Source organism: Gavialis gangeticus, unplaced genomic scaffold (assembly GCF_001723915.1).
Source record: "Gavialis gangeticus isolate Ggan-Ray unplaced genomic scaffold, GavGan_comp1, whole genome shotgun sequence".
In the NCBI taxonomy this organism is placed as follows: domain Eukaryota; kingdom Metazoa; phylum Chordata; order Crocodylia; family Gavialidae; genus Gavialis; species Gavialis gangeticus.
Genome location: NW_017728994.1, coordinates 64,366,777 through 64,392,303, shown reverse-complemented (window position 1 = coordinate 64,392,303; position 25,527 = coordinate 64,366,777). Strand labels below are relative to the sequence as shown.

General features: G+C 40.4%; 1 protein-coding gene across 8 annotated transcripts in view; it reads left to right on the top strand.

Annotated features, from left to right (window-relative positions):
* The window catches only part of FGFR2 (fibroblast growth factor receptor 2), a 109,876-nt gene that overhangs the window by 44,881 nt on the left and 39,468 nt on the right, over window positions 1–25,527 (top strand). For 4 of the 8 annotated variants that reach the window (XM_019502929.1, XM_019502925.1, XM_019502931.1 and 1 more), the window contains 3 exons: window positions 2,236–2,359; window positions 22,574–22,764; window positions 25,282–25,426. In XM_019502929.1, coding sequence (XP_019358474.1) covers window positions 2,236–2,359; window positions 22,574–22,764; window positions 25,282–25,426 — 460 coding nt within the window. Of the gene's footprint in view, window positions 1–2,235; window positions 2,360–22,573; window positions 22,765–23,621; window positions 23,770–25,281; window positions 25,427–25,527 lie in introns of all 8 variants that reach the window. The other 4 variants (XM_019502928.1, XM_019502926.1, XM_019502924.1 and 1 more) reach the window with 1 other exon arrangement.

Genomic DNA, 25,527 nt, shown 5'->3' with positions numbered 1-25,527 from the left:
TGCCAAGAAGGCTAACTGTATACTGGGTTGCGTTGGTAGGTGTGTTGCCAGCAGATCAAGGCAAGTGATCATTCCCCTCTCTGCAGCACTGGTGAGGCCACATCTGGAGTACTGTGTCCAGTTTTGGGCCCTCCACTACAGAAAGGATGTGGACAGATTGGAGAGAGTCCAGCAAAGGGCAACAAAAGTGGTGAGGAGGCTGGGGGACCTGACTTATGAGAAGAGGATGAGGGAGCTGGGCTTATTTAGTTTGGAGAAGAGAAGACTATGGGGGGATTCTTCAGCTACCTGAAGGGGGGTTCAAAAGAGGTTGGAGCTAGACTGTTCTTAGTGGTGGCAGATGACAGAACAAAGAGCAATGGTTTCAAGTTGCAGCAAGGGGAGTTTAGGTTAGATATTAGGGAGCTTTTTCTCACTAGGAGGGTAGTAAAACACCGAAACAGGTTACCCAGAGAGGTGGTGGAATCTCCATCCCTGAAGGTTTTTAAGACCCGGCTAGACAGAGCCTTGGGTGGGATGATCTGGTTGCGGATGGTGCTGCTGTGAGTAGGGGGTTGGACTAGATGACCTCCTGAGGTCCCTCCCAGCCCTGATTTTCTGTGATTCTACGAATCCACAGGTCCAAAAGCTCACCAGTTGTTGAGCAGCTCAATTAGGTGATGACTGTTGTAAACTAGAGCTGAAGGTTTTTTGTCCCCATAATTCTGTGATCTTTCTGAGAGGCTTGGTTACCGTTCAGGGCTTTACATAGATTTGGAGTCTTTTCCAGGATTTGACCTTTTTTTTAAGCACTAATAACCAAACTGACTATTTTCTGGTAGCTAATAACTCGGTGACAGCACAGTGCTCTGTCAAGGACTCTTGGCTTTGCTAACTGTTACATTATGGAAAATGCCAGGCCTAGGCATTTTATTATTCTCACAAGTGTGAATGAAAACCTGCATGGAAATCAATATTAATGTTAAACATTAGTTGTCCTGTCTGTCGGATAAGTACCAATATAGTAACTGGAGAAGTAGAATTATGTACCTAAAAGCTTTAACCCCTGGTTTAGGGTTTTTTTAGATGCGTAATTACTGCCAGTATCGCTATATCTTCTAAAATTCATCTCAGAATGTAATGTTGAGGGAGAGGTAATTTACTGCTTTCCATTTTGCAGGATTAAAATGACTGTACCTGACTGCAGTGTTCCATTTTTTTAAAACTTGTACATTATAGTTGGTATGTAGTGCAATTGTAGCATAATAAGATGTCTGTCTCATAAACTGCCTGTTGAAACAATAGTTTGATGGAAGTTCAAGGGGAACAAAGAGCCAGTGTCACTTTGGGAGTCGATTCATCATCCAGAGAACACATATCTGTATGTAAATAACTATTTTCATAACGGTATATGGCCCTGATCCATCTTCTAGCAAAATCAGTGGCCAAATTCCCCCTGCATTTTGGAGAAGCAGATCAGCCCAGTAGTAATTCTGGGTAATTCTTTCACGCAATCCACTTTCTCTGAATAAAACGTTTTTGCATGAAAGAATTACCAGCCCTGTTCAGCGTGATTGTCTTACTCATTTTCCAAAATCTGTCATTGTTGTTCCTCACGTCCTTGTATTTTGTACCAGTTAAGATTTTTTTTAATCTGCTTTCTGGAAAAAGCTTCTCCATGTGTATGAATTGTATTCTTCCAGAATGACGAGACATGTGCCTGCTACCCAAACTTGTGGGACTGTGAATGTTGCACTTTTAAAAAATTTTTTGTTTTATTTCACAGAAAGTCTCAGTATATGATTCAATTATTAAATTAGAGCTTTTGACATTATGGAGGTCTATGCTGCCTGGCTTGTGATCAATAGTCATTACTGTCCAATAATTGTTTGGAGACAGATCTGGAGCGTTGGTGGTCTGAGTTGTGTTTAGTGTGGACTGGTGTCCATGTCATAAACCCGTCGACACAACTGGCACTAATTGGCACTGTTGATGTCAGTCAAAGACTGAATGTGCATTGAGCATTAAAGCTGATGGTAAAGTACATTTATAAATGAAGCTTTCACTGAGACTTCTTTTCTATTCTTGCTGCATGCATAAATAAAATATTTCAGACTCCAGAACTGTCAATCCAGCACTGCAGTTGCTCTTAAAAAATTATGTAACGAAAAAAAAATTAACTTCCTTTGTGTGGGTGAAAGGAGAACAAAATTGTGCTATTAAGTTTTTAAAACTCTCTCATTGCAATCCTATCAGGTACGAAACCAGCACTGGAGTCTCATTATGGAGAGCGTAGTTCCATCTGACAAAGGAAATTACACTTGTATAGTGGAAAATGAATATGGGTCCATCAATCACACATACCACCTTGATGTTGTTGGTGAGTAAAGCTCTATTGGCTACAAGACACGTTTTTAAATTGCTGGTTGCGTTTTCTTTGGTCATTGAGGACTAAACCGCAATGGCTTTTTGTTAAGAATGGTATTAGATTAAATATAAGGATATCTTCAGTTTTGTCAGGCTGCTTCACCTTTTAGTTGCGGCAGAACCTCATTGAATAATGCTCCTCCTGTTTCTCCCTCTCCTGCTCGCTTACACCTACTCAAACTCAGCACACTTGTAGTAGTGAAGTGTGAAAGGTCTCATTGATTCATTAATGGTGTGAGTTTACCTGCTGCGCCCTGAAGGCCAGCTGAAGAGACGACTGTGACGATGTCAAACCCCATCCATTTACAGACATGAAAATCTCAGAAATTGGTTAATCTGAGCTGCACTGCTCACTTCATCTGTAGCGTCGGTTCACTGGGAGAGGTTCTGTTCCTCGGCTACGTAAAGCCCAAACAAATAGAGAGATTTTTAGAGCAGTGGCAGCACTTGTTGTCTGAGTAAAAATATACTTACAGTTGCGGTGCACTGACCTATAGACAAAGCCATTTTTGTCTGAACACTTGTTTAAACAAAGTTTATTGAGGGTGCAGCACCAATGACTGCCAGGAATTGTAGTAAATTGTATTATACACAAATCCCTTTTGCGCTGCCCAGCTGGTGGGAGGGTACAGTCTCAAGCCATGTTCACTAGCTCAGGAATAGATTTGTTTTACCAAATGTATCAAAGGAAGAACCAAAAGGGTGCACTGCTCCTTGGAGACTTTCTTTTTCTTTTGTTTAACTCTGCTAGTGATCACAAGGAGGTTTAAAAGGGGATTTTCCCCTTTTAGAAGTGCCAGGTATGTTCTTTGTTAAAGTAAAATGGGTTAATAAATCTCCAAACTAGTCAACTTTGTGTTTGACCAGCACTTTCACCCAGTTCTTATAGCTAAAGTGTTCACCATGGATGATGCTGTCATTTGAGCAAATATTTGCTAGGAACCCCCTGCCCCTCTTCCCTCTTTTAAGCCTTTGAATGTCATGCATTCAAGAATATTATGCAGAAGTTTATTTTTCCTGGCAGCAAATTACAGTGACCTGCATGAATGAATGGAATGGTAATAAGGATTATGTCATCTATTTAAATATCTACTCCTTTCCTATGGAGAAGCAGGAAAGTAAATAATGAACTCAAGATTTTCAAAAGTAATTAGTGATTTTTGGGTTTTTCATTGCTTAGGGGCCTGACTGACTGGAGATCTCTCAATGGGGTCTGAGATTTAGAAGGGGACCACTCAGTCCTTTCTGAAGATCAGGCTCTTGTAAAATGGGCACCCAAAATCGCCAGTCACATCCAAATATCTTGGTTGTGTTTGTTGGTGGAGCTGTTACACATATTGCTTTTTAGGTACACAGAAAGGGCTCCAAAGCTGTAACTGAACTGACATTGGTGGCTCTGAGAGTGCTTTAAAAATGGCGGGTTGTGCTCCAAGGTAACCCTGCATGGAAAATGTTCTGTTAGAGCTCTTGATCGAATTTCTGTTCCAGATCCCATCGAGGGTTAACTGAGAGCGCAATTGCCACCTTCCCAGGTGGTGTTGGTGTTGCAGAGGGCTGGGTAGAGCTTGTTTGCTCTACCTGAGTGCTGCAACAGCCCTGCCTCCTGGTTGTCACTGACCTGAGGCCGTGACTGCTTCTGATCCCAACCCATCTCCTTCCTCCACCCGGAAGCTGCAGCCAGCCGGGAGGGTGGGGGGTATCTGTCCCCACAGCTGCCCTGGCTCTGCAGTGTGCTGCAGCCCATCCAGGGGGTGTGTGGGGACACAGCCTACTCCTCTTTCCCCCGCAAACCCTTCCCTGGGCCACAGCACACTTCTGCCTGGCTCCCCAGCTGCCCCCCCCCCGCTGCTGCTGACTGCCGCCAGGTGTTGCAGGGGGACGGTGGGGCAGGGCTGGGGAGAGGAGGAGCCACTTTGGCAGGCTCCTGGGGGGCATGTGGGAGCACCGCAGTGACTAGTGCAGGCAGGATTTGAACCTCCCCCCACTGAACCTCTGTTTGTTTCTCTCGTGCTTTTATAGTGCTTTAAGTAAAGTGCAAGTGACCATTTAAGTCCTAAATTATCCATTTTACACTCACTTTCGGCAATGCATGTGTTCCAATGCCACATTTCTGGTTTGATGGTGAGGCTAGTATATACAAGTCTACGCACCCTAACAGGACTGCTGAAGTCACCAGGAGTTTTCATTAATTTGTTTTTAAATAGACATTGAATTATGTCTCTAGCTTGGATGGCGAATTGGTGCAAAGGAGTAGTGCTGCTTCTGGACTACTGACACGTACAGCTGAGGGCCGTGGTTGGGTATGGAATAGAATGGGGGAGTGAGTTAATACAGGCAGTGAGGGAGCCCCCTGGCAGCCCTTTTCTAGCCAAGATACTTCTACAGAAGTTCAGTTTCTACAGACATCCCCTTCATTTACATTTCTTTTCAGCTTCCATAGTGTGATGGAGGGTTGTGGAGGGGTGTTTCGAGTCAATTATATTTGCATATCACCTCTCTTGAGCTTCAGCTCATAATTTTAACTTGAGTTGCATACTTAAAACGTTTGAAAACTGTCAGCAGAAAACCTTTGAAATTTGCTTTTCCTTTATGATTTAACTAGTTCTAGAGTTGATTAAGTGTAAGGAATAGCAAACGGTATTAAACATGGTACTGCATTATATGAACATGAGCATCTGACTACATGGTGTAATAACCTCTGATTATGTCACAGATTTTGGAGGTATCCCAGCAAAATCTATGCCAAGTAATGACACAATGCTTGTTGGGAATATCCATTATTACTCGACACCAATAACTTTCCAAACCTTGAACTCTTCTGGCAATTAGAAGCCGACAGCCGGCAAAGCCTGAGATTTTCAGTGAAAATGTATGTGTGAAGTATTCTTGTTTTTATATTGTAATTACTCAGAAGGACCTTATTAAAGCAAGGATTTGGTCAGCTCAGTTGTGCTCTCTCTCAAATTTACAAAACTAGCAGAATAAATATACTGAGTTTCTTGCAATGGGAATAGAAAAGGCTGAAGGATGTACAATGGTAACTTGTAGCTGTGCAATACAGCCTGTCTGGAAGCTTTGATGGAAGGTGTTGTTCTTGTGATATTCTCTTTTGTACCACAAACTTCTGATTTAGCTCTAACAAAATGATGGTACACTGAGGGTGAAGTTCATATCACGTAGAGGGACCAGTACAATGACTAGGCGGCCACAAGCTTTCAAAGTATTAGGTTTTGTTCTGGTCCATTGCCCAGGGACAGTTTTCACCCAGAAGGAATTAGACTGCAATAGCAGGAGATGATGATGATGCAAAATTCTCCATATAAATCTTTCTGTTTGGGCCTCATGCAGGGGAGAGAATTTATTATTATTTATTATAGTAGTACTGGAGGCTCCAGCCAAGATTAAGGACTGATTCATTGTGCAACGCACTGTGCATATCACATAGTCAGAGTTTACAATATAAGATGGGAAAAAGGAATATTATTATACCTGTTGTACAGAGACACTAAATAACTTGCCCTGGGTCCGCAGAAAGCCTGTAGCAGACTGTAGAATTGATGTTCATTCTCAAGTCTCAGTTCAGGGCCTTAATTACAAGAATATTCTTCCCCTCTAAGTGTTAGCCTAGCAGCTGTTACTGAAATACCTTTATATTCTGCTGCATTTAATTGCAGGTAGAAACTTGTATTTATACAAATCTCCCTAATAGAGACACTTGGTACTGATCAAATATATGGAAGTCATTGACTCTTGAGTGATTAGAAACTACAGTTTGGACCTGCGGGTTCCCTGTGGCGAACCTGGGGCTTTAGCACTGTGTGAACGTAGCTGCTGAGCCTTGTCTGTAACTAGATCATCCCTGGATTGCAGTTATCACCAGAAAACAACATCCGTAGCAGTTGCTCTGTTTAAGCATCGAAGGAAATGATTGAATTTATGTTTTAATAGCAAAAATATTAGTCATTGAACATTGAGGCTTGTAGGTAGCAGTTTCTGTTCTATTAATCGTTATCATCTAGAGAAACAAAAGATTGGTTTGGTTTTAGATGAAATTCTTTGTATTACCTCATTTACTAGGTTTTATTAGCAGCTGTTAGAACACAACACATCCTCTAAAAATGTATAGAAGGACCCTGATGTTTATAACAAAAATGAGTATAATTTGTTGAGACATTTTTTTTAAAATACTCATTCTTGCCTGTTTATCTACATTTTAATCAATTTCTAAATTGTACAGCTCACTCATCCTCTAGATTGTATTTAATAAGTACAGAAGTATCCAAGTACCTAAATAATTATTATTTTATTATGAAAACCATATGAGAAATGATTTTCAAACCAGGAATTGTTTAAGGACACATTCTCCATTTAAAACACAACGCTCCAAAAATGTATGGAGGCAAATCATTTTATTTAATAAAATACATAACATTAATAATAGAAATCATTTTATTTCATAAAGTGCTTTCATAAAAGTATTTTCACAGAAATAATCACGTACTGATCCTTGCAGGATTTGACCCATTTGTAAGCAGTTTTTTTTTCCCTATCTATTTTCATAATAACCCATTATAACACAAGGAAAGATTTTTTTGAAGTGTTATCAACTTTTCACAGTTTGTGATTTTGTTCTCTCTTTATTTCTTTCAATTTGGGACTGAGAATATCACTTTTGTTTCTAGACGGTTTAATTGGAAGGTATTTGTGTGCTGTCGATGCCACGGTGTTTGGCTTTCAAATAAAGTAGAGGTTTTTTGGGTTTTTTTTTTTTTTTTGTTCTTGTTTTAATTTTTTTTCCCTCCTAAATTTGTGGACAGTAGCCTTTGGTCTCAGGTCCCGTACAAGCAAATAAGCTAATCCCCGAAAATATAAAGTTTAGGCTAAGTCTGACCTGTGTTTCTTTAATTTAATGTATTCAGTTCACATTTTAAGAAGTGACTGATATCTAAATACATATACCTCATTCTGTGCATCTCATGTCTGGCAGGAGTTGCATGTAGGTATTGCAACCAAGCCCAAACCTGTATTTCTGGCAGATGTGTCTGTAGTTGTTGACTAGGTCTTTACAAGAACATGCTTTAGCTTGACATATTTACTGAGTGCTTGTGGCCTGGGACATGACGGGACAGGGACTGAAAACACAAAAGAATCCATATGATGCTTGCCCTCAGGTATTGGTTAGATGGAGAAGGAAGAGGCTTTTATTCAAAGCACTGATAAGCCTGACAGCGGACTTTATACCTGGCATTGGGCTTTTGGCACCATGTAAACAACTCGGAGGAGAAATTACACAAATTGGTTAGTGCTTGGTTGGGGCTGTGTGCTTCACTGTTGGAAACAAAGACGGCAGTGTGATGGTTCAGTAAAGGGAAAATGAAGGCTGGCTGCAGCACCCCCCCCCCCTTCTGTCAATAAAGTCAAAATATTCCAAACCCCAAGTTTTATAGCATGGAAGCTTCTGATTTCATTGGAGTTGCCTGGCTAAATTATATTTTATGGACAAATACTAGTGTCATTACTTCATCTTTTGGGTGATTGCTGGGTTTGTCATGTTTGGAATGCTTCCCACTGAATCTTTTGTGGGGAGGACTGGCTTCCCTGTCCCACTTTCTGTCTTACAGCCCCAAGGCAGGTATTTCTTTTTCTTTGATGAATGATGAACAGGATGTTGTGTCAGCTTCTGGGTGGATTATTGTTATAATTTTTAATTGTGGCTTTTAATTCATGCAGCATCACCCTCATAAAATTCCCAAACTGAGGCTTGCAGGAGTTGTCTAAAGATGCTAGGAAAACCCTTTGCATAGGTGCATCTACCTTAGGGACATGCTGATGGATGAGTAGAGAAAACGCCATTATAGACCATAGAATTTCATCCGCTCATCCCTACAATAAGCCCAAGAACTTGTTTTTGCTAAAGCATGCATTCCAGAATGGATCCAGTCTTGATTTGAAGACATTAAGAGATTGAGGAAACACTACAGGGAACCCATGAGTTTGTGCTTCATCCTTTTGAGATAGATCAGTTGAATGCCACGCACTCTGGTGGGTGAGGTGGCTTTGATAAAACCTTACAATGGGAAATACTGTGGACTTTAAAGGATGTAAGAACAAGCGTTTGCAATAGCCATCATGAACACCCTGCCATGCCGAGTGCTTTGTTCTCCAGACTTCATAGGTGGCCTCCTTTTTAAATCATAAGACCATCACTGAACTGGTATCATCCCCAGCAGCTTCAGTAACAGTTGTTACATTTGAACATGAAAGCACGGTTTAAGCGAAATTCAATAAATTTAAAGCAAACATTAGAAAGAGAAGGTTGTTAAGGACTTCCAAATATTTCAGAAAGAAAATGAAAGCAAGGCTTGTCTCGGTGATATCTTTTATTGTACCAACTATATAGTTGGGGGAGAGGTTAGACAAGTTTGGGGGCACAAAGTGACCTTCTTCAAGTCTGGGCAAGACCTGAGAGGGCTTTGAGGAAGGGCACCCTGTGCCTGGAAAGCCCGTCTAATATCTCTCTCAACCATACAGCCGGTCCAATAAAAATCTTGTCCAAAACCCCTTTTCTCACCTATTTCCTGGACCATCACAAGTAAAACAGAACTCTGATGTTATGAAGATAGGTACATCCACAGTATTTGAGAGACATTAAAATTCATAGATAGCATTTGAGAGACAACTGGAATGGTGTCTGTTCTTTCATAAGACAATGCATATTAACCAGCATGACTTGGTTAAATGTCAGTCTCAAGTATAGATTTGTTTTCAATGGCTATTTGAACATTTGATCTTATCTTTGCAATTTGTGTCTCTTTATGCTAATAATCCCTTTGGTTTGAAAATATAGGGAAAGCTCCTAGGTTAAATCAACATTCATTTTCAAATTCAAACAAACAATTTTTTTTTCCAATCTCTGTTTGGCTCTAGTCAGACAGCAGTTTCATCAAATATGTTTTGGCCAGAAGGCTGGTGATGATGCTTCTGAGTCTCGGGGGTCTAGCGTGTAAATCCGTCAATTAACAAGCACCACTAGCATGTGGAATGTAGGGGATTTTTAGTAAGTGTATGTCTCTTGTTCACTATAAACAATTGATAGATGTTCAGATGAGAGGAAATAGCTGTGCTGTTTCTGCATGCATCTGGTTTCATGTGAAAGTAATGATATCCTGCCATTAGAATGCTTATGCTAGAAGTCAAACAAACAGACACAGAAGGGAGATTAATAACAGAAAAAAATTACATAAGAGAAAAATTCTCTCTCTTTCTTTGGCACATCTGTAGTATCTTTGTGTCCAGGTGTAGCCAGCTTCACTGCTTTTTATTTACTTCATCTTTGGTTCATCTGTGTTAAAGCCACAGAGTTAAAAAAAAAAAAAAAAAAAAGCATTATGAGCAGTGTGGTGTTTGCAATAGGTCTGTCCTTATGCTGATAAGTTTGTGGGAAGTCTAGCTGTTTTCAAGAAGTATATAGCATCCTTGCCGGGGTCAAGTCCTATATTTGGGAAGTGTTATAGGTTCCATACCATTGTATAAGAAAAGTGTCTTAAAGGAGAAGAGGGAAATATGTTGATATATAAAAGGAACTTAAAAAGCGTAAATGGTACAGTTAAACTTTATCATTCTTCTTCTTCTGGTGGGAAACAGGTATAGGAAAGGTGCAACATAATCGAGTTAGACAGTAAATCCTTTGGCAAGCAAGGTATAGGGCCTACTCTCATCATCATCATCATCATCATCATCAAGGAGTTGAGCACTTGGTTCTGTAGCAGTGATTCTCAACCATGGTGCTGTGGCACCCTGGGGTGTCTTGAGATCCTTTCAAGGGTGCCATGGAGTCTCACACAGAGTTAGCGCTGTTAGGTGTGATGATTCACAAGATAAACCCAGAGATTTCAAATAGGAATCCATAGTGTTAAAAACATTTTGACCTGTTGTGGTCTGTCTTAGTTCTTTGCAACAGAAAACTGCTCTATTTTTTTCCCATAGTAAAAAATAAGTGAAAGCTAAGAGGTTGCATTTTCCAAGGGGTGCCTTGAGTCTAACAAGGGGTGGCCTGAGTCTAAAAAGATTGAGAACTGCTGTTCTATACTCAATACGGAACATGCGATCCATATCCCAGTAAGTTCAATGCACCATCTGTGGATGGCTTGAACAGTTAATTTTTTCCTCTCTTTTTCCTACTGTCCAGCCTGTGAAGTTATCTACTGTTTTGCACACATCAGCTAAAAACTTTTTTCATTACCATATTTTCTATATTTTCCCAGAGCAAGTGGATGCATTTGCTCAGATGTGGCTAAGGCTTTTGCTTATGTACATGCTGTATCTGGTATAACACAAGTTAACAGTGAGATTAGTATAGTAGGCATTAGAGTCTTTTCAGTTAAGACATTTTTGCTCTGGAAAGGCTGATGAAATGCATACTATGGCAGCCTAACAATAGGGTTTTGCAGTAAGGACAGACTAGTATTAAGGCCATTAGCAAGTGTTGACAATTTCTCATTTTAAACAAGAATGTTCATGTTCCAGGCCTTGGCTTTTGAATGTTGGCTATTCCTTTGTGCCTTTTAACCCTCTGCTATCCACACCATTTTAAAGAACAGTTTTTCAGTTAGTTTGATACAATTTTACTATTTATATTGGCTTTACTGAGCTTTGGATCAGACCTCATAAATCAGCCCTGCACTTACTTAATTGCTAGTAATATCATGTTCCAGTGTGTTTAACTGCCACTTTCTTATCCTCACCCTGCAGGGAACTACAGAAGTTTTAGGCCTTAATCCTGAGACTACTCATGCACATAGTTAACTTTATGTACCTGAATAGTCCTTTAGGAGTCAATGGATTCAAAAATATCAAGCATGTGCATAAAGTTAGCAAGACTGAGATCTTACTGGTAATTCTACTTGCCAGAGTAGGGTAGGCTTCTGAGTAGGCTACACAAGAGGCTTCCTACTTGGGATGTAATCCTGATCGGATTTTACATTTAAAAACATCTACATGGACTGCTGAAAAGAAAACCAAGTGCTGGAATGCCTGTGATATCAGAAGTCTTTGATAAAGAATGTGATTTTAATTATATTGAATTACTATGCTTTCCTTGTTCTGTGCTGGACTGCGTTAGCTCAGTCTAAGTGATTTTCAACCAGGGTGTTGGGGTACCCTGAGGTGCCATGAGATCCTTTGAAGGGTGCCGCAGGTGGTGTGAGGAGATAAGCAGATAAGGTCGGCTCAGGCTTTCCTTGCCTGGCTGCAAGGCACCCCACCCCCACTGCCAACTCCTCCTTAAGAAGATAAGCATTGTAATCTATAAATTAGTTTTTTAAATGGGGTGCTGCTCAGTTCACAGAAGTGATGCCTCAACTCTGATTAAGGGTGCCTTAAGTCTAAAAAGGTTCAGAACCACCATGGTCTAAGGGTATGTCTGTATTATACAAGAGTCTGAGCACTCAGCCTGATTACATATCTTCCCACAGCAAAGCCATACTGGGTTCACAGTTCATATGCTTACCATTTTGAGATCTAGGAGCATGTACCACAGGTCTTTGTGCTTATATGCTCTGGGATTCCATCCTCATTAGTTGTATTTAATTGATGGAGATTTTATTTGTCCACTGGGGGAGGTTGTGAGGTGGGTGCTGGAGTGCTATCAGCTTTCTGTCCTGTGTCTTTGTAGCAAAGCGGGCAGATTCCAGCCTGAGGTAAATGACCGCTTGGGCTTTAACCCATACCCTCGGCCATGTAAGTAGCCATGGTTTCAAAGGGCAAAGAAAACTGGGTTTGAGAGTCTTGATCATGGATGGTCAGAGTTTGCTAGCAAAACTTTGTGTAGGAGCACAAGAGAAGACGTATGGCATGCACATATCCGAAGAGGCAGATAGGATGGCATCATTGGAAGTTTGTGAAGAAGATTGTGCTGAGGAAGGCCCATGGTTTCAAAATTGAAATGAAAACTGAAACAAAAGACAAAGAGTTGAACTACTTTATTTGCTTCTGTGAGAACTAAAAAGGTGCTGTCATTTTCTAACCAGATGTAGATGAGAATATTTTGACTCCAAGGATTTAAGTTATTCATTGAGAGCCATCTGGTACTTCTTGCACTGACTTTACTGAAGTTTTGGAAAGGAATATTTTCACCAGTTTACCATGCCAGTACCTCAATCTGTACAAAGTACATAGTTTATGCTTATTTTAATATGCAGACTGTGATGATAGGGACTGCACACAGTCCCTAAGTGCCCTGGGAAAACCTGGCCAACCTGGAATGAGTTGGGCAGGGAACCCTGGGAGAAAAGGGAAACTTACTGGCAGAGCTAGGAGAGTTGAAGCTGAGACCACGCGCGATGGCACTGCCGCCACAGTTTATAAACTCCCTATCAAACAAACTAGGTGGTACCTGGCTGATGATGTCAGCCACTGGTGTCACCATAGGAGATTTAAAAGGCACCAGTGGTGCTGACGATGAGAAGGGGGGAACTGCCTCCAGGCCTGCAGAATCTGGGGCAGAGAAGGTCTTGGGGCACTGAGGCAGAGTGGGTCTAGGGCTACGAGAGCCCAATTAGCCTGGGGCAGAGAGGCCCCACCAGGATGAAGCTGGGACTACAGGTCCAGATGAATTTAGGGATCAGCTCCCATAGGGAGTGAAGAAAATAACATAAATTTGACAAGGGCACCAAGCCCTGAATTGATAGCTGCTCTGGAGTGGAAGTTTTTTCCTCCTCTTTGAACTGGTTTGATTTTTTGAAAGGCCATAGGGGCAAGGGCACCAGTAATCCCCTCTCTAGGCCCACCATGGTGAGAAAATGCCTAGAGGATGGGGAACAGGAAGCTGGCCATAAAAGGACCAGGGAGATTACATCTGGCTCAGCCAGCAATCCACTGAGGAAGTGGACATGGGACATTGGTGGATGAGTACAGAGACTGGATAAGGCTGAAGTTGCCACAAGTGATCAGAATGCATCAATATTGATGGATGGGGTGTAGGGGAGGTGGAGCCCCAATGTGGACTGCCTCAAACCCGTGAGTACCCCTAGCGGGGACATCCATATGTATACCACCGAACTCCTCCTTAGAATTCTATTAACATCAAGTTGTGGCAGGACAGTCGAGGGTGAAGAGTCTGCTTTGGGTAGTTTTGAGATCAATTGCTGAACAGGCGAAGGCGTGACACAGACGTATGAAAACAGAAACTGACAGTTCACCAGAGCTTCCAAGCTAGGCATAAACAACATGCAGTGCTTTATGTTATGCAGAAGGAAACCAAACTAACACACAGCTGGTAGAAGCAACTCCACTCTTGGCTCAATACGTAGTGTATGATATTAATTAGTAGAGGCACTTTGCCTACACTTGCTTAGTTGTTCCTAGGCTCATGAAGCAGCAGCCATCCCTCAACTTTACCTCTTCACATCACTGAGTAAACACAGTGGAATTAAAAGTGCTTTCCTTCTAGCATTTCACAGAATGCAGGTCCCAATAAGCCTTTGATTAGTGCTGGAATAAGGAAATTGAGACTTAGATTGCCCTTCACATAGGAGTGTGTACTCTGAAGAAGGAAATTTTTCCAAAACATCCTGTTGTTTTCTCTTCTCCCCAGTCATTAGGAATCGGAGAGCAGGTGCAGATTCTACAAATTAGCTTGAGTTCTGCAGGTGCAGGGTCACATGCAATGTTATGCTTCTCCCTCTGGTTATAGTTTTGTTGGCTATGGCTTCCTGCAGAACTCTTCTTGAAAATATTTCCCAGTTCAGAGAAGGTGCCAGCAAAAAATTAATGCAACTTAATCCTCACAGGAGGTGAGAGGCTTCATACCAGCTATGAATGGACTGCCCAGAGGAGTTTTCCATCTACTGACCCCTGTGAAATCCTATGAAATATGAACTTTCATTTCTACCCAGGAGAACTTCTACAATCTTTTCTCCAATGCCTGATGAAGGGTGTTTGTGCCTGAAAGCTTGCAATTAAAGAATTTTTTTTTGCAAATATCTTGTTGGTCTAATAAAAGATGTCACCTCTACTACAAGTCCTGATTGCCTTTTCTCTAAACCAATATGGCTACAACCTGGATACCTAAGGCTTCTTTCACTTGGCTTACCAGTGTATAGGTGTCTACAACAAAGCACCCCAAGCATATGCCTCATGATCCTTCCACTTCCATTTCTTTCACTTCTTTCAGCTGGTTCCTACCACTTTTTACAAGGTCCAGAATGAAAGTGATATAAATGTGGAGGTTGTTGCAAAGACACACATCTCAGACTTTGGCTCTTCTGTGCGTCATGAGCCCCTTGTCTCCTGATTTTTAGAAGAGCATTCCCAACAGCGAGTTCATAATTGTCAAACTTCTTTTTAAATTAAGCTTTCTTATATTGACTTCTGAAGCAGAAAGTAGACAATTTCCAAAAATGCAATTTTGTTAATGAGAATCAATAGTATAAGTGTTGGTAAGAGACTACATTAAAATGATCAGAGGAAACAATTCTCGAAAATTTCAGGATTTTTCTGTTTGGAGCTCTGGAAAAGTCAGTCACTCCACAGTTGGACAGAAGATCTTTTAAACCTTCTTTCAGTATTTAAAAATTGGCTCAAAATGGTAGTTATTTGTGGACTGTCTCTCCCTTGGTTTGCTCTCTGAAGAGTTGAGGATCTATAGTGGTGGGTATCCACATCACGAAAAATACCAGCAAATCTGGAAATAAATACCATATTTGTTTACAGTTTCAACAGAGATGACAAAAAAAACCCCAAACCAAGTGAACACAGTTTGAGCATCTTTATCTGCCGTTCAAGTGGTCCCTTTAGGATGTGACTTTAGCTTCCTTAATGGTACTGCATGGCTAATTGTAGGCTACCATTTTGTGCCTTTTTGGTGAATAACCAGACAATTCAGTTTTTAGCTGCTCCTCTATCAGCCTTGTTTTTCCTCTCCAGGTAGAGAAAATGAATAGTCAACCTTATAAAGGAGTCAGGAGGCAGAGAATACATATACTTTTTATGTGCAGTGTTAGTACTCTTGAGTTGGGCACAGAAGAGGGAAAATTTCCTTGTATGTATTATAGCCCTACATGGAATATATCCTGGAGTGTGGGAGGCAGGAGGAATTTTAAAAAAAGGGTTGCTGAAAGCTGCTTTTTGAGTTTGCGCTGTCCCTACCGAAGAAGAGGTTCAGTAGGAACCATAAATTGAGGGGAATTTTCCTAGAGATCTGAATTGTAGCATAATCATTTAGCTCCATTGTCGACTCTTCTGAGAGCTTCCCAGTCCCTTGGAAAATCTCCTCAAATTCTTGGGTGTTTTGGTCCCCAGCTCCTTCAATGAATGCCTTGACCTTGATAAAGCCCAGGGTTTGGCATACTTTTAAATGCAAATTAAGTACTATGTCATCATGCTATTACAAATGAAACTTTATTCGTTTCTATTTGTTATTTAGCTGTATATCTAGTTTGTTTATGACTTTAGTGGAAATAAACTCCTCATTGTAAGACATAAGTTTTCACTTCATGTGGTTTTCTTAAAGTGCTAATAGCACTATTTCTGGCAATATGCTGGCTTATGTGCCAGTGTCCAATTTAGAGGAAGAAAAGTCCCATTTGCTTTCAGTCTGATGGTCTATTCATCTTCGGTTCCAGAACTGTCCATTGTTCTTATATATTAAAAAAAAATCATCTGTGTTAGCAGTGAAGTTGTCATTTTCCTTGCCTGCTTTCTGGGGTATGCAGACTCCTGGAGTAGTATAATCCATTGTGTTTCTTATCTCCTTTTGCATATGGTAGGTGTTTTCCTGGCTTTTTTGTAATTGTCACAGTATGTGCAGCTTCCTATGCTGTTCTTGTTTGGCGTTCACTTTCAGCTTTCTTCTTCCAGGTTTCTCCTTCTGTATTCTGGGTTCTTTGGAATCATGTCTGTAGTGTCCATTCTTTACACCAATATTTCTCAACCTACTTAGACTTGAGGCACCCCCCAAAAAATGCCAGCTTTGACTCATTTCTTGGAAAAATAACAGAGCACTTCTGTTGCAAAGAACTCAGAAGGACCACAATAAGCCAGAAGGTTTTTGATGCTATGGATTCCTGTTTGAAATCTCTGGGTTTATTATGTGAATCATGCGCAAGTATTTGCATACCTAGTATTGTGCAACACCTTTAGAAGGATCTCGAGAATCACTGCTCTGCAAGCTTCTTTCAAGACGGGTATGGGCCTCCCAGCAGTCTTTCTGAATTTTTTTTTTTTTGTTCTGGATTGCAGTCACAATGGTCTCTTATCAGAGTCTCAGCTAGCTCCCTTCAACATTGCAAGATTGGCTCTTAAACTGTAGATCAGTCACAAATCCTCCTTGAATTTCACTTTGCTATGCCCCACTCTAGGTAAAAACATCTCTCTCATGTTTCAATGTTACTTGGAGGGATGAACTTATTTACTTCTCATAATACTGTTTTACAGTTGGCTGCTTCTGGCTGACTTGACTGAAAACTGTTAAATGTTACTGTAGCAAGTGCATGCAAACTTGCTTTTATAGAAATACCTTTTGATCATCTTCCTCATCTCTTGTGTCCATCACTGTCTGAGATAATGAAGCAGCATTTCAATCTTTTGAAGTTGGCCTCCATATTTCTGGAGGTTCATACTGGGGCTGTGCAGAGCTTTGGTTCCTGATTCGATTCAGCAGCCAAATCTCCAAATCTGAATTGAATCAGGAGACCCTTTAATCTCTCCAAATCGATTCAGAGAGATTTGGAAAGATTTGGCAATTCAGACATAGATGGAGCTTTAAATGTTTTTTCTACATACCTCAAGGTAGCAGGTGGCTCATAAACACTGCAGTGCTGGGGTGGATGGAACATCCCACAGCAGTGTGTGGGGTCCCCAGCATGCTCGGCAGCAGACCCAGAAAAGGACCAGAAGTACTTCCAATCTACTTTTGGGTTTGCCACCAAGCACGCAGGGGGGCCCCCCATGCTCCTGTGGGACACTCCATTCACCCCAGCATCGCAGCACTCACGAGCCACACCTAGCACCTCGAGGTATGTAGAAAAAACATTTAAATTCTCCAAATTGGCATCGAATCTTCAGTTTCGGATTCAGCCAAATCGAACTGGGGACAACGATCCAAATCAATGAATCAAATCACTGTTCCCGATTCAGGTCAAATTTAAATCTGAATTGACTATGGCCAGCTTCAAATCCCCCTAGTTCATATCTAATGGAGTCTTTTTATGCACCATTCTTCCACTCAGAATATTTCATTTTATTTTACCTTACACCTGGGTACTATGAGATGTTCACTCTGAACCTAAAATGCTTGGAAGAGAACCTGTGTTACAGTCACAATTGCCTTTTTTTAAACAAAATACTGGCATCTTCAGTGTGCCGTCTCTGGAGATCCTGTGTTTGGCAATCCAAACTATATTTAAAGGGAATGTGGTAGAGTCCCACTCAGTCCATTGGAAGGCTCCATCGGCTCTTCAGGGTTAGGAGGTCCTGTTCACTAGCCAACTGCCTCTGAAGTGACACTTTAAGCAATTTAGTGAGGCCAATCCTATGGAAAAGTCCTGGAAGATTCTTCAGATATCTGTGCTGGAGGAAGGCATTCTAGCTTGATGCTTCGATGGCAAGTTTCAGTCATGCATCTTTTAAAATATTACTGTTTCTTATGAATTGTGGGGAAAGCATTTTTGTTCATTTGCTCATTCCTAATAGCCAGGATCCTACTCAACATGCAAAATCGGGCACTGTTCCTAAAATCTGTGGGGGGAAAAAGGTTTACAAAAAATAAAATGCTGGCTTCCCAGTGGGAACCAGCAGTCCTCATGGCCAAGCAGCCTGCTGAGGACGTGGGACTGCTAGCACAAAGGGGAGCAGCCAAGATGGTTGCCACCCCAGCCCCTTGCTGCTGAGTGCTGCCTGTTGTGTGGCCCCACACCCTCCACCAATTGGTGGGGGGAGACAGTGGCACATTACGGACAGCCTTTTCAGCCAATCAGTGGTAAGGGACAGCCCCCCTGGGGGCCCCCTCAGGCAGTCAGAGGCGTGGCACCCCCCCCCACAATAAGCCCACAAAAATGGTGGCTGGCCTCACATTCTGCCCATGAAAGCAGCCACCTGCCTCCTTGATTTGGGTAGGTCCCTACTAATAGCTATTTCAAATATTGATTTTTATTATTCATCTACATCTGGGTGAGGGAATGCAAACCTTGTAGATACATTGGTGTGTAATTTAGATACCTAACCTTGAAATAGGACATTACATACGCTGGTGATTACTGTGGCTCTACCTTTTGTAAACACAGTGACTGAACTCTAGTAAATGATTGACTCTATAGTTAGTAGAGCATCTTTTTTTAAACTGCTTTTTGGGGGGTAAACAGGCTACTTTTGCCTCTGTTTCTTTTGGATGTGGATTACTTGCCTTCATACATATAGTTATTGAGAATTAAACAAGCTTTTGCATGTTCATTATTGCATTGTTTGAATTCAAGGCATTCAAAGGAATGGGAGATTTAATATACGCTTACTCAAATTCAGAAGTTTGATAGCTCATTTAGCTAAACTGGTTTAGCTGGTTTAAAAAGCAGGACCAGTCCATGACGTACTGAACCAAATTCTGTGAAGTAAGCAACTAAGGTTGCTAGAGCTTGAATAATGGCTCGGATTCAAATAAGTACTTCCTAATTTTTTTGGTGTCAGTGATACAAGGTTTAATACTCTTGAAGACATTATAACATCTTTCTAAACTCTGGGGCACTTTTCCACATTAGAGCAGATGTTGTTGACTTGTTTTTTTGCAAACAAGTTACGTTAGCAGTGGGAATGGAATGCTGTAAAATTTCAGTGGTCAATTAGCAAAGATTTATTTCCCAAGAGCTAGATTCACCTCTCACTCTGGCATAAATAAAGGAGAGAAATCAATGGCGTTGCACTCACTGACCTACATTTCTTGCTTGTTTTTATCAAAACATTTACTATTTTGAGCAGAATCATAACCAATGAATATACACTGTCTAGTTGGGCTTACCTGCAGTGCTTAGCTATATACTTGGTTGGTTATACAAGGCAAATCAGTGGCCTTGAATATCTTTCAGGCTGCCTGCCTATTCCATATGTTGCTCCTCTAAGGGTTTGTTTTGTTTTTCTTTTAAAAAGCACTTTAACTCTTTTGTTTGCATTCATAGAGAAAATGTGATAGCCTCCTCATGAGGCTAGTGATGATATCTGCATACTAATGTAAGGCTCATGCTTTAAATATACACAGAGACATGGAATCCCTGTCCAAACTCTGAGGCTGTTTCTAAAGGTACATGGGCTCCTTGAATATATTTTGTGCACTGCACAGAAACAGCACATGAAAGTGGCTATTTCCAAAAAATATACATTGCACAGAAATATATTGAGTAATATGGTAGGATTTTTTTTCAATTTTGCTTTTTTTTTCCCTAGCATTAAAAAAAATGCGTGATGTGTTTTCATTTGTACTATAAGATCTAGTTTCAGACATGATCATAGATGTGGAATCCAGCATTTGCAGGAATGAAGTCCCATTAAGTTCATGTTATGTGTCTTGACTTCAGGAAGGCTTGATACCAGAACAAAGGTTCTCCAGTGTTAAATGTGTGGTAGGATTTGGGATGAACAGCACACCATATAACGGTCTGAAACAGAGATCAGTTCTAAATATTTTCCTGTCTAGGAACTCTTCCACCACTTGAAATTGAGGAATGGGAGTTGAAACACTGATTGGTTGTTTCTATGCTGGTGGCCAAATGTTAGTTTACTGCTAAAGCATTTACACTAAATACATTTAGGGATATAGTAAGAGGAGCTTTCACAAATGCCTGCCCATGGCCTTACTTTATTCCTTCAGGAATTTACAATCAGGAGTACAAACATTGCTTTTACTTCTTGACTTAGCTTTTTTAGTATGTGTGGAGGAAATGTTTGACAGTCATCAATAGAAGATTAAATCATTGATGGCTATTGAGATAAACTAAACACTTTTGTGTGTTGATGCTGGCATAGTAGGAACTTTTCCAAGATGTTTCAGGCCTCATTCTCTGGTTTGTTTAAGGGCAGGGAGTAAGGTCGCAAAGGAAATCAAACCCTGATGTGGAGAAATGAAACATGAGGCCTACTGACTTTTTAAAAACATTTTAAATAACATTCTCTAAGGTTTCATTTTATACTGAAGGCAGCTGTAATAAGTTTTGGAAGATGGTGTAAGGTTTCTATTAAAGAGAGATCTTGCTTGCTGTTTTTGTACCTAAGCAAAGGAACGAGGGAGATGGAATTAGAGCTTATTTAGTAGAAGGTGAGAACTGTTATAAGTTCTCTCCAGGACTATAAAATAGCAATTTATACATTCTACTGTAATTTACAGATTAAAAAATATTAAACTGTTCCTAGATCTTTTGAAAATTACACACGCAGCCATGGAATAATTTAATAACTGCAACACAAATGCACTTTTGCCACAAGTAAAGTAAGACTGCTGCTTTGTAGTGTGCTGCCAGTGTTGCGTCAGTGAATAAAAAATTCCCAGTAGATGTTTGCTGCATGCCAAATATATTGGACTGCATGAAAGATCCCATTGTTCAATGGGCATCATTATTTGCTATTACACTCACAATGTTTGCTTGTGGTACAATTTATTAGAAACTTGTATGTTTAAGAAAGAACACTTGATTTAAAATTCAGTGTGTTTGGCTCATAACAGTCAAGCTTTTATAATACATTGCCTCTATTCTATACCTAAATATTTAGCTCTGCTATTCTTTACTTATCTTGTAAACAAATGTTTTGAAGGGGGCTGGGCAGCTCAGGGATTGGCAAGGATCTTTTTCCTTTTAATTCATGGATTCTAATCCATTGGTTCAGATTTGGTCTGGGTTAGTATAAACTGTAAATTTTTACCATTTGAAAGCTATGGCCTCAATGCAGCAAGTTACTGGTTTTAGTCCAGTTCTGGTACTTTAGGTATCCACATCATAAGAAAATTATGACTTGAGCAGTGACACATGGGTATGGAGAACATCCTGTGTTCCCTCCCGAAGTGGCTGTGGCTCTGTGATCAGGAAGTTTGAGTTTCTCATGTCTGTTCTACTCTGTGGGTAATTGGAAGACTTCAGTTTCCAGGGGTGTCACAATGACAATTTTCCCTTATACAAAACAAAGATGACATGTTTTTTGGTAGCTGTTCTGGTCAACCCATAAGCTCCGCTCCTAGCCAGTGGAGGACTTGGGGGTGGGGGGATCTGATCTTGCATCACTAACGTCAGTGAGAATTTTGCTGTTGACTTCAGTAGGCATTAGTCCAGGCTCTTTGTGCACAAAGAAATATAGGTACAGTGAAAAGCTGTCTACACTGAAGTCCATAACACAAACGCTGTGGATTTGTTTAGCCAGTACTTCACCTTTGCTCTTGAAATGCCTCATCCCTAATATTTTGCTAGAAACATTGATTGTGGTAGATCTTCAGATGCTCTTCAGGAATGTGCAGCGCAGTCATATAAGCAGGATTATCTCCTCAATGACAAATGTATAATGAATGCCTAACAGGTTCACAGGCTGAAAGTCATCATTAACCAAAAGTAAATACGATGGGGTATCTAAGATAAGGCTCCATTCTTAGTTTCTGATGGAGATTCCTAATAGTTGATGCCTATGGACTTTTTAATATTGATCAAGTCAAGTTTGCTTTTTATACCTCTTAAAAAGCAGCTGTTCCTTCAGCTGCTACTTTAATGATTCCTATCATTCCATTCATTTTAGGTAGTATCTTGGTAAATGCTATAAATTAATGAATATTTGCTTTTTTCTTGTTTAAAATTAAATAGAATAGTGGAAAACTCAAAACACACATTATGCTGAACTGTGCAGAAAAAATACCCTTCCCTTCCTTATTAGAAAGGTGGTCATACCATGAAAAATGTGTAAATTTTAGTAGACCTTTCTTTTGCTTCTTAAATGGCCATTCTTTATACTACAAGTGTAGTGCTCAAGTGATCTCCTTTGAAGTGTAGTTTTTGTTATACGTTTTGGCTGCAGTGTTATTTCATCAGAGTCAGCCAACAGGCTTACAGGCCTTTTGGCTTGAGTTCACTTACAGTTTTCTTGGCAGCACCACTTATTTATGCATCTTTATTTTCTCTCTCTCACACATTCACTCTCTTGGTCCCTACAGAACGATCTCCACACAGGCCTATCCTGCAAGCTGGTCTACCAGCCAATGCCTCTGCAGTAGTTGGAGGTGACGCTGAGTTTGTCTGTAAGGTCTACAGCGATGCTCAGCCTCATATTCAGTGGATAAAACACATCGAGAAGAATGGCAGTAAATACGGGCCAGATGGATTACCGTACCTTCAAGTTTTAAAGGTGAGGCTTCTCCGAATATTAGGTCATCTAGTGCTTGAATCTACTTTGTATAAAGCCAAGAATTTTGAAATTGGGAGTTTTTAGCTAACTCAGTTTTGAAAACAAAAGTACTTATAAACACAGTTGAAAATCGTTTGCTTGTTATGCCTGATCCCAGCAAGTCTTTTGCTCTTTCATAGTTAAAACCATTTCTCTCAAAAATTTCAGGCAAGAGTTATTCAAAGAGATGAGAGAACCACTAAAAGAACATCATTTGACATGCATTTTATTGGTAGAGAACATCCAAAGCAAACCAAAGAGTGTCTGCTGTAGCTCTTGTGTTTCTTTAGCCTCATTTCGAAGGCCCTTTAATAATGCAATATCTCCTTTCAAGGGCTGTTGACACTATGAGGTTCTTGAGAGGCAGCAGCTCTAGAGGTGTCCACTTTTTCGCTTGATGAAGAATATTAGTGGGACAAGTTTATTTATTTATTTTTTTTGGGAGACAAGCCAAGTTTGTTTTAAGGAAATTCTCTGCTGAGAAATTTTCCGGAATGGTTGGTGGTGCCAGGAATCCAACAAGGTGGCATTCAGAGTAGGCAGGCCTATCCTATATTGTTCCATTCAGCTGGTATGCCCCCTCAGATGGCCTTCCTCCCTCAGCTCTCCCACCCTAACTCCCTGTTCTCCGACTACCTTGGATGTAGCCTCTACTTAACCAAAAACCAAACAAACAGAATACTATTTTTTGCTGCTAGTTGTTTGCGTGGAAGTCGAAGGCGTTTTCTTATGGAGTGTTGGTGGTGGGACCATAGACAGATTAATGTCCGTATTGGGCAGCAGTTACATTGTTCTCCTATGTTATTGGTCTATTCTAGCGTTCGGGGATAAATAGTTCCAATGCTGAAGTGCTGACACTGTACAATGTGACAGAGGCGGACGCTGGAGAATATATTTGTAAGGTCTCCAATTATATAGGGGAGGCCAACCAGTCTGCCTGGCTCACTGTTCTACCAAATACAAAAGGTAACAATGTTTTTTAAAGCAAGCTGGATGTAGAAGCTGAAAAAAAATGGTGCTTTGGGAGACTGCAGGCAGCTTGTAGGATAACTCTTTGGTCTTGGTGTATTTATAATCCTTTTCTGGTGATGCAACTGGTATTCCACCAGCAGCCATGGAAAAATTCCCACAATATTCTGTCTGTGCTACGAGCAATGGTTTCCAAAGTCAATCTTTACTCTCTTGTACTTGATGTCTGTGTCTCTGTTTGTGTTCAGGTGTGTTGTCACTGTTTTCTTTATAACAGGGAACTTATTTTATAATGCAGTTAAGGTCCAATTTTAGCTCTGGCAGATGTATACTGAGACATACGATGGCACTTGTGATGCTTCTGCATTACAGGCACGTAAGCTCCATGTGAGCCGTGCACACTGTTTAAAACAATTAAAATTAAAATGAAGGCTTGCAGTTTACAAGGTTTGCATTTTATAACTGAAATGACTGAAACTATTGACTAATATGAATTTGCTCATTCTCTCATAATTTATATAACCTTTATTTCAATTTAATTTTAAAGTTTATTTTCAAATAATTTCTCTAGCTCTGTGACCCAGCCAGCCCCAGTGTGAAATATCTGTTTCTGAATTAATTCTATATGTAAATAATTGTCTAATAGACTATACAACAGGCCATTCATGACACCAATGAGTTCAGTTAACTGAAAACTTTCAAAACTCATGAGTCAGACAACAAACAAATCATAAAATTGGAGATTTTACGCAAATATATACACACACATTTTTGCCTTTGGGAATTTTGAACATTTTGGAATGTCTAGCCTTTTTCTATAATCCCAAAGTGTCAGAACCACCATCATCATCACTATCATTATTATTACTATTATTATTAATAATAATATTCATTATCATTATTACATCACTCCAGCAGCTAGGTCTTTAAGAAAAAAATTACTAGACCCCTGCTAAAATTGTTAGGGTTGGCAGTGTAGCACAATAACAACTCTTTAAGTTGAACACAGTAGATACTTAAGAGCTCAAAGCTCTAGTCATTCAGGGTAGTGAATAAGCTGTGCATCAGAGGGCAGAATTTGGCTCTTAGGTTTCATGTTCTCAGTGCTTCTAAGAAATTCTTCTCTCTCAAACAGGTCCCTGGTATGTGAGTGATCCTGGATACTGTCCTATTTTGTTTTCTCTCCGTTTTTCTTTCAATGCACTTAAAAAAAACAAAAACAAAAACAAGAAAGCAAAGTTTTGTGGGTTAATTTTTCCATGTTATCTGATTGCATGCATATCTAGGTGGTGAGTTTAGGTTCTGGTGAAGGGTGTTGATTACTCTCTGAGGTGAGCTGGGTGCTGTTGGTCGACATCTTTTGGAAGAGGGATTTGTGGATGGGGAAGGAGCTTTGGATCTGCGCACCACTGATTTTTTACAAAGTGCAAAGCCCTGTGGCTCCCTGGCCCTGTCCACAAGAGTCCTCTCAATGTCTAGCTTTTTCTCTTGCTTCCCTTTTTTTTCTAGGCTGCCGGTGTTAACACCACGGACAAAGAGATTGAGGTTCTCTATATACGGAATGTAACTTTTGAGGATGCTGGGGAGTATACATGCTTGGCGGGTAATTCTATTGGGATATCCTTTCACACTGCATGGTTGACAGTTTTGCCAGGTATACACTGCTTTCTTTCAAGTGGTTTTTCTCCTTTTTTTCCCTTTGTTGATTGCTGCAGAATTAGCACTGCTTCTGTCTCAGAAATGGAATTTTGACAT